Source organism: Amblyraja radiata, chromosome 17 (assembly GCF_010909765.2).
Source record: "Amblyraja radiata isolate CabotCenter1 chromosome 17, sAmbRad1.1.pri, whole genome shotgun sequence".
Classification (NCBI taxonomy): domain Eukaryota; kingdom Metazoa; phylum Chordata; class Chondrichthyes; order Rajiformes; family Rajidae; genus Amblyraja; species Amblyraja radiata.
Genome location: NC_045972.1, coordinates 34233183 through 34242894, shown reverse-complemented (window position 1 = coordinate 34242894; position 9712 = coordinate 34233183). Strand labels below are relative to the sequence as shown.

At 41.6% G+C, this 9712-nt stretch overlaps 1 protein-coding gene across 1 annotated transcript; it reads left to right on the top strand.

Annotated features, from left to right (window-relative positions):
- Positions 1-3887: 3887 nt before the first annotated feature.
- LOC116982711 (olfactomedin-4-like) lies at positions 3888-8975 on the top strand. The gene is made up of 3 exons (XM_033036091.1): positions 3888-4091; positions 4877-5033; positions 7707-8975. Exons 1-3 carry the CDS (start codon positions 3903-3905, stop codon positions 8513-8515), a joined length of 1155 nt encoding a protein of 384 aa, XP_032891982.1. The 5' UTR covers positions 3888-3902; the 3' UTR covers positions 8516-8975.
- The last annotated feature ends 737 nt before the right edge of the window (positions 8976-9712 follow it).

The following is a 9712-nucleotide window of genomic DNA, read 5'->3' as shown; positions in this document are numbered from 1 at the left end:
CACTGGAGTTTAGAAGGATGAGGGGGATCTTATAGAAATATATAAAATTATAAAAGGACTGGACAAGCTAGATGCAGGAAAAATGTTCCCAATGTTGGGCGAGTCCAGAACCAGGGGTCACAGTCTTAGAATAAAGGGGAGGCCATTTAAGACTGAGTTGAGAAAAAACCTTTTCACCCCGAGAGTTGTGAATTTATGCAATTCTCTTTCACAGAGGGCAGTGAAGGCCAAATCGCTGGATGGATTTAAGAGAGAGTTAGATAGAGCTCTAGGGGCAAGTGGAAATAAGGGATATGGGGAGAAGGCAGGCACGGGTTATTGATTGGGGACGATCAGCCATGATCACAATGAATGGCGGTGCTGGCTTGAAGGGCCGAATGGCCTCCTCCGGCACCTATTTTCTATGTTTTAAAATGGGAAAGCAATAATTGCTCATAATCATCCCAACATTTCCCACCACAGTCAATTTAGATCTTCTACTGCTTTTAGTATGATCATACACATAAAGATTTGTGCTTTCTATCTTATTATTTGCCCAACTAATTGATTGATTGTGTTAAATCTGCCCCTCATCAATATTTTCTTCTTTTCTTCAGTTTATAGTAAGTTAGAACAATATTTTTTTTCTGCACAGCTGCAATATTGCACCACACGTGAGATACCCACCATTCAGCATTAATCTGGCAATTACACCCAACAAAGCCAAATGTACTGTTGGTATGTGTTCTTCTGGGTCCCGACCCAAAACTTTACCTATCCATGTTCTCCAGAATGGGCCTGACCTATTCAGTTACTCCAGCATTTTGTGTTTATATTTGGTAAACCAGTATCTGCAGTTCCTTGTTACTTCACTCTGTAGAATGGGGTTCCCTGTTGAGTTTTACTTTAGCGATGTTGCTGGAACAAAGTCCAAAAGCCTATTTATAACATGGGTAATTGTAATTTGGGAATGTTGAACCGATGCAATTTATAACTCCACCAAATACAGGGTGTTCAGGATTCAATATATTCAGGGAAATAACTTTTGATATCTAACATCAACCTAATTATCCTGCAAATGCCATGCAATGACAAATATCAGAGTGGACATCTTGTTGCTCAGACAAAGACCAGATATACCACCATAAAAGGAACAAAGACTAAAAATACATTTTTGCATTCCACAGGAAACACAAACTATTGACTTGCAAATTTTATTTCCCCAAAATGTTAAGTTTTTTTAATAACCTTCGATTCTGCAATGTTTTGCTTTGTGCACGTCAGCTATAACCTCAGTTTCCAAATACTAGTTTCTTAATTTTAAATCCACAGTTATATAATTTTATTACCTGCAAAATTACTTAAGGGGGATTCTTGGATAGAGAAAAACTTGTTAACGATACTCAATAATTTCAGGAAGATTTTATTTAACAAATTTTATCAGATTTGTTGGCCACTATGGTAGTGGATGGTGGAAGCCATCAATTAATTGTGTAAGGCTTTTGATAAGGCACCATACAAGGTTGAATAATCGGATATTAGTGATAATATGACTAAAAAACTCAGACAGAAAATAGTTAATAGATTTAAATGAATTTAGAAACTGATCCCATTTGTGTCCCCCAGGAACTGATGATGTTAATGTTGCTCTTTAATATTTTTGTTAATGTATTTGACCGTTGTCATCTTTGTACAAGAAACTGTGAGAATGTCCACATGCTTCGTGAAACTTGTTGCAACTGAGCAGACAATTTAGATGTGTTGCAAGTGCATCACTGGCTTTACTTTTAATTTAAAATATTTCATAAAATAGACTTAATGAATCAAAGCTCCCAATATCCTCAAGAAGCAACAAACCTTGGTGACTGCTCTATAAGAAATGCACCATTCAATTTGTGCACACCAAACTCCCAAAAACATTAATGAGATTATGACCGGATAATCTGTGTTCCTCAAGTTGGTTGTGGTGTTTAAACTGGGAGGACATAGGTTAAGGGTAAGGGTTAGGTAATTTAGAGAGGATCAGTGGAAGAACTTATTTTTTCCAAAAGGGTGGTTGGAATCTGGAATGCCCGTGTGGATGTTGGGAGCAGATAACACTGACAACCTTTAATAAGTATCTGGAGGAGCTTTTGAATTTCCAATGTAGCGAAGCCTGCGGTGCAATTGTGTCTGAATGGAATTAATGGTGGCATGGATATGGTATGCCTATTAAATATACCTGTTTATGGACTATCTATCTATACTATTAATAAAACTCTCATCTTTGCAACTTCCGGTCTGCGTTACAATTAAATTTGCACAAAAATGCTACCCTATATTGCTAGGATTTTTGTGCCACCTTACTCACCGTTCTACTCTGCTCCAAGACACAAGTTTTGTTCCGAAGGTTTTGACTTATGAGAAAAATTATGAAGGTTTAAAAAATCGTGAGATCAGCAGATAGGTCTTCTCGCCTGTCAGTCACCATGAAGGTAACGCCCCTTCCAGCACCCGCTGGAGAATAAAGACCCGGAGGCGGGGCTGAGTAAACAAGCCGTGCTGATTGAGTCCGCAAGAGTGGAGTCGGGAAAGCCGCTGTGTGGAGTCGGGAAAGCCGCTGTGTTGAGTCGGGTAAGCACTGAGTGGAGTCGGGAGGTGCTGTGTGATGCCGTGGCCGGTGAGTGGAGTCCTTCCCCCCACACACACCCCCTCCACCCACTCCCCCCTTCTCCCCCTTTACCTTCCCCCTCCTTCCCACACACCCCCTTACCCCATCCTCCCTCCCCCTCCTCCCCACACCCCCCCCACCCCCCATTCCTCCCCCTTTCCCCTACTCCCCCACACCACCCCCTCCCCACACACCAGCCCCTCCCCACACACCAGCCCTCTCCCCACAACTCCCTCCCCTCCCCACCCCTTCACCCCCACACCCCAGAGGTTGCTGTCCTGAGATGCTGACTGATCCACTGAGTAACTCCAGTCTTTGTGTCTTCTTCTACTGTCCCGCGAGGGGGCGGGTCAATCCCCGCCCATTTTGCTTAAATACTGGAAACTTTAGCTGTGGCAGCGCACGTTTCGTTATGGCTCTGTTCACACTGGCTGGGATATTCGTCATCCTCCTGAGGACCGCTGCTACGGTAAGTCACTCATTTCCCACTCCTCCCTGCACTCGATTATAATAAGCATTTTGCGGAGGTTTTGACTTGTGATCGTTCAACAGGTGGACGGCGATGTTCGGGGCGTGTCCCGAGTGGGGAAGAGGTGTTACTGCGACCTGCAGATGTCGGACGGAGTATTCCCCAGGCAACAGTTTGAGGAGCTCCATTCGCTTAGCGCCAACTGCAGCCAGGAACTCAATGCCAAGGAGGTGAGCGCGATACGAACGCCCAGCCCCCTCGGCTCGGGGGAGTAGGTGTAAAACAATCTCTTTAACATCATGGTACAGTACTGGTGGGCATAGACCTGTTACCGAATAGTACTCGGGTGCTGTACTGGCGGGCACAGATCTGACAGAGTTTTACACTGGGGCACAGTACTGGTGGGCTTAGATGTTACTATACACAACACGGGATGGTGGTGTGAGGGGGCGGTGGGTGATGGTGAGAGGGGGGCGTGAGTGGAGAATTGAGGGGGTGCGAGGAGGAATGACAGGGCAGTGAGACTATGAGCAATTAGCAAGAATGAGAGCAGCGAAGAGGCAGTGAGTGAATCAATTATGGTTTTCTTAAAATATGAGCAGACTGCTACAGTTAATATAAAATATTTTTATCGCAAGTAACCTTTTGATGTGGTTTGGATTGTAAATGTGGCTGTTGCACACCACTTGTTTTATGCTATTTTGTACATTAAGCAGTTGCTATAATGTCTCAAATTTCCTAACCAGAAAAATGTACTCTTCATTCAACTGATAGTTCAAGAAACCTATTGATATTATCGCTGATATGGAGCAACGACTTCAGAAGCTTGTGCAGCGGATTGATACACTTGAAGAAGAATATGATGGTGATCTATACAGTATCATCTCATTTCGGATCATAGAGATAGAATATGCCGAGTTGACGGACTTGCTTAACCAGCTTCAAACAATTAACTCGAGGAACCAAGAGAAGGTGGATAATCTTTTTGTGAAGGTAAACCACATGCAATGCTGATGCACGAGATGAGATACGTAATTTTTAAGCTGGAAGGAAGTAACTAATGGAGTGCAAAGATCATTTCTAGTCCCTCAGTTATTTATGATTTATATTAATAACAGAGTGCAAAGCATCCAAATTTACAAATGTCAAACGGAGATAGGAGGGCAAGCTGCGATGACAATATTAAGACTGCATTGGATAAAGATAGGTTGTGTGAGTGGGCATAACTTAGCAAGTGCAGGCTATGTACTTCAGTAAGACTAATTCAAGAGCAAACTGTTATCCAATTGGATAAAGATTGCAGATGAGTGTAGTACAAAGAGAATTGAGTGTTCTTGTGCACAAATTCTGAAATATAAGTAGGCAGACTCAGCAAGTAATTCAGAACAAGCACAAGAGCAAGATGCCATTGCATGCAGATGCTGAGAAGTGTGTTCAGCTCTGGCTGAACAATTTCTAATCTTGTGACGTGGACTCAATAAGAAGAAGACAAACAGCATATTTTCATTTATTGCAAGGGGGGTTGTTTAAAAATAGGGAAGTCGTATTTCAAAGTGCTGGAGTAACACAGCAGGTCAGGCAGCATCTCTGGAGAACAAAACTAGGTGACGTTTCAGTTCTGAAGAAGCATCCCAACGCAAAACGCCACCTATCTATGCTGTCCAGTGATGCTACCTGACCCACATAGGTATTCCAGCACATTTTTGAGAATTTGGGTTACTAAAAGGTACTACAGAAAAAAGCAAGTTGTTCTTTTGTATTCTTCCTTTGTCTAACAGGTGCAAAATATTACCGACGAAGTGGATGAATTGGAGGAATATGACCGACTTAAAGTAGTGAAAGAACATAGAAAAAACATGATCGTGAAAAGAAGTCTGTCTGTTTGCCAGAGTGCACTGTTAGCGACACCGGCACCATACATCACTTTACTACCAGGTGGGTATCATGTGCTCTCAATGATCCAGTTTGTACACACCTCACCAGGTTGATTTAGGAGATTGGGTTCAAACTGTGAACAAAAGGTTCGGGTACTAAATCTCAGCTGATGCTCTGGTGGGAATGAGAGATTCCTGGATGACCCCAGGCTTAATATTTCAATTAAGAGGTTAAATTGGGACCCCATCCAGTAGGATATAAAAAATCTCATGACATCATTATGCAGGAGGATTAGCACTGGCATCCGAGATGATATTTACGCCTCAATCAATATCAGTGATAATGAATGATATTTGTAGTGTGCAAGATGGTTAACGTGATCTTTACAACATTACTCTACGTTCAAAATGTTCTTTGGTTAGAGATATCTCAAGGCCATTAAAGGTGTGAGAGAAAACTGATTGTATCTTTATTTATTGTGTATTAATTATTTGGATGAGGAAAATGAACGCTTTGTGGCCAATTTTGCAGATGATACGAAAATAGGTGGAGGAGCCGGTAGGGTAGAGAAAGCAGAACTGCAGAATGACTTGGGCAGGTTGGGAGAGTGGGCAGAGAAGTGGCAGATGGAAAACAATGTAGCAAAGTGTGGAGTCAAGTTGGTCATAGGAATAAAAGCACAGATTATTTTCTAATTGGGGAGAGAATCCAGAAATCTGAGTTGCAAAGGGACCTGGGAGTGCTGGTGCTGTATTCCCAAAAAGTTAATTTGCAAGTTGAATAGGTAGGAAGGCAAACACTTACACAAGAGGACTCGAATACAAAAACAGGAATGTAATGCTGAGGCTCTATAAGGCGCTGGTCAGGCCGTATTTGGAGTAATGTGAGCAATTTTGGGCACCGTATCTGTGGAAGGATATGCTAGCTCTGGAGAGGGTCTCGAGAAGGTTTACAAGAATGATTGCAGGAATGAGTGGGTTAACATATGATGAGCATTTGACGGCACTGGGCCAAGTACTCGCTGGAATTTAGAAGGATGATGGGGTACCTCTTGAAACTTACCGTATAGTGAAAGACTTGGATAGAGTGGATGTGGAGAGGATGTTTCCACTAGTGGGAGAGACGAGGACTAGATGTCATAGCCTCAGAATTAAAGGACATTCCTTTAGGAAGGAGATGAGGAGGAATTTCTTTAGTCAGAGGGTGGTGAATCTGTGGAATTATTTGCCTTAAAAGGGTGTGGAGGCCGTCAATGGATATTTTTAAGGAAGAGATAGAATCTTGATTAATACGGATATCCGGGATCATGGGGAGAGGGCAGGAGAATGGGGTTAGTAGGGAATGATTGATCAGCCATGATTGAATGTCAGGGTGGACTTGAAGGGCCGAATGGCCTAATTCTGCTCCAATCACTTGTGACCTTATGATTTCCTATTCCAACGTGAGGAAAACCAAAAAATAGGCAAAGATTTGGGAGCACAATTACAAGTCCTGCACACCTGAAATCGGCCTGAAAATGAGTGGAGAGCTGACTAGTATAGATGTATACTGTTAAATATAAACTCGTTGTATCCCTTCCTAATGTGGAGAGAGCCTTCCACTGGATTTCCTACATACCTGTAGACTTACTTTTCTCTAGGGTTAAACCTACAGGCTATCAATTCTTTGATTGCAGACTTACTGCTCTCTCTAGTTATAGTCTGTAAATGTCCTCCCTGATCTAATCCCTTGCAGACTCTCTGTTGGTTATGGCCTGCCCCGTCTTCTGTTCTTTCAGTCTCCCGAACGCCTTTCCATCAGAGCACCAAAGCTCTGTTAGTCCAGCATCCTCAGTGGACTCTGCTCGCAGCGCCAATTTGTAGACCGGACAAATTCAGGTGAAATTCAGGGTTTACTTCCAGAACAAACTCTCTTTATTACAGATAGACACAAATGCTGGAGTAACTCAGCGGGACAGGCAGCATCTCTGGATAGAAGGAATGGGTGGCCAGTTGGGTCGAGACCCTTCTTCAGACTGAGTCTGGGGAGAAGATACAAGAGAAAAGGGTGTTTTAGGTGTGAAAACAAGACAAAGTGGATGGAGATCAAACAAAATGTAGAATAGATAAAATGTAATTGAGGACAGTCAGACTGGTCGGTGAACTGGGAACGGGGGAGGGATGGAGAGAGAGGGAAAGCAAGGGTTACTTGAAGTTAGAGAAGTCAATACTCTTTATTACAGATTGGCCAACTGAGGAGACACATATCCCAGTGCAGACGCTCTCCTGTCCTAGGGCAGATGTTCACTGATTAAAAACGCACATTTTATACTACCCCTGATCTACATTTCCTCTCCCCTGGAGATCGGTGGAGTAGTTGCTAGGCAGAATCCAGGCATGGTTAAGATCTGTCTATTTGCAACTAATCACAGACACCAGTATAATGAAGTTCAAGTCAAGAGTGTTTTATTGTCACATGTGCCAGGTAGAACAATGAAATTCTTACTTGCTGCAGCACTCCAGAATATGTAAACATAGCACACTGTAAACAATATAATAAACGAGAGAGAAAATAAAAGGTCAGTACGTATATACACACTCACAAGCGCACACACTGTATATACATATATAGATTTTCATTCTCAGCAGATGAAAGAACTTGATTAAAAAACTAAATGGACATTCTCTCTTTTGTTTTAAATAAGTTGTGTCATAATTTGAAATTGTGGCACATTTTTTTTGTATTTTTTCACAGGTTCTTGTTCATTTGGAAAATTAGTAGGAGTGTCCGATCCAAAAAGTTCAATGCTCAATCATTTTGGGTCATCCTACCGATATGGTTCTTGGGGAATGGACCCATGGCCAGCTCCTGGAAAAGCGGATCAATACTGGTTGACAATTCTGTCCACCAGTAATAGATTTGGAAATAAGATTCGAGTTTTCAGTTCTTATGGCAAATTTCTCACCCGCAGTGGTGCCGTTGATCTCACTTTTAAAACTTATAATGCTCAAGGCTCTGGCGGGATAATGTATAAAGATGCTTACTATTACAACTGTTTCAATTTGGATCAGCTCTGCAGATTTGATATGACCACAGAAACTGTTTTATATGCCAAACTGCCATATGTTGGTTTTAATGACAAGTTTCCATACTGCACAGTTTCTTCCTGTTATGGCTACTCAGACATGGATCTGGCAACAGATGAAAATGGGCTCTGGGTACTTTATGCAACTGAGCAAAACTTTGGCAACCTAGTTGTTAGTCAACTCAATGCAACCAACCTGTCAATACTGGAAAGCTGGAACACCACTCTATACAAACGATCAGCAACCAACGCCTTTATGGTGTGTGGCATCGTTTATGCCACCAGATATTTGAACTCCGAAGTTGAAGAGATATTTTATATGTTTGACACAACCACTGGAGTTGAGCGGAATGATTTGGCCATCCAGATTCGAAAGGTCTCATCTGGCATCCAGTACATGAACTACAACCCGCGAGATAAGACACTGTATGTGTATAGCGATGCCTATATTGTTAGTTACAGTTTATTATTTGCGTAAACTGTAGTGGGATTCCTGAGAATAATGCAATGATACGGAAAGTCCAGCTAACAGCAGTAAACCATATGAATTAACATATCCTCTCGAGTACTTTCTTCGAAAAAAAGTGCACTTGGCAATTCTTTGCCACAGCTTTGAGGAAATTATATCTTAAAAATTCTTTCTATTATTTTTCATCTTTTTAGTTTAGTACTTGCGCCAAAATGCTTACCGATTGCAGGAGGGAATTTTGTACTATATCCGCGCCCTATATTTGACTTTACTCAGATGGGCACAGTCACAAATTAAAACAGCTCAGTCTTATCAAACAACTTGGTTTATTAAAGGCCTTAGTGATGTACATTGGGAAACAGTGCGAGCAAGACCAAACTGCTTCAAAAGCTACAGTAACCACAACATTTTTATATCCCCACGATACAATTGTTACATGTGGAGTTGAAATAAATCATTAATCAATGTCTCTGTAACATTCCATCTTTGCCTTTCCCCAGAGCTAACTTTAATCTTACATTTCCTATTGTATTGAAACACTCCCTCCCATATATCTAAGAAGTAGATACTATGAATGTCAAGATTCTACTCGCTAGATGGGGTTCCACCCATTAAGGAAGTCCTTCAGGAGACTTGCCTGCTAAACACAGTGATGAAGAGCAGCTGCAATCTCAAGGTTTCAACGGATTAGCTGCTGGACAGAATTGCGAATGACAACCCCCCCTCAATAGTAAAGTAAGCCTGTTTTTCAGCAGAATAATTCTGCTTTGCTATTCTGACTACATTCTTGGCCATTTTTCCCTATTATGCTTCTCCAGTATGTGAGCTCTAAGGTTAACCATATTATAACCTACTCATCTTCCTTATAATCTCAAAATTCCCAGCAACAACAATGATAAATCAAAAATGATTTATTTGGAGAAACAACACTGAATTGTGCAAACAATCTAACTATTTCTGTCTGCTTTGTACCCACTGCAATATTGTAATTAATAGCTAATGGGAACGAATTGGTGCCCACGAATGCAAACAGAAGTCACTTAACATTTACAGGAATTTACACCTGTTTTAATCAAGTTTTGCGTCAACCTGCATCTGTGTGAATCAGATTCATACTTGAATTTGCTGGGTTGGGTTTTCTGCCTTGCAGCAAATATTAACTATGGGGCTACAATATTGAAGTGGTTATGTTACTGGATCAGCAAT

Bases quoted from the DNA above. Each gene is read 5' to 3' on its own strand.
- LOC116982711 (XM_033036091.1), top strand. From the start codon at position 3,903: ATGGAGCAACGACTTCAGAAGCTTGTGCAGCGGATTGATACACTTGAA. The intron at 4,092-4,876 runs GTAAACCACATG...TTTGTCTAACAG, and splicing joins TGGATAATCTTTTTGTGAAG to GTGCAAAATATTACCGACGA. The intron at 5,034-7,706 runs GTGGGTATCATG...ATTTTTTCACAG, and splicing joins ATACATCACTTTACTACCAG to GTTCTTGTTCATTTGGAAAA.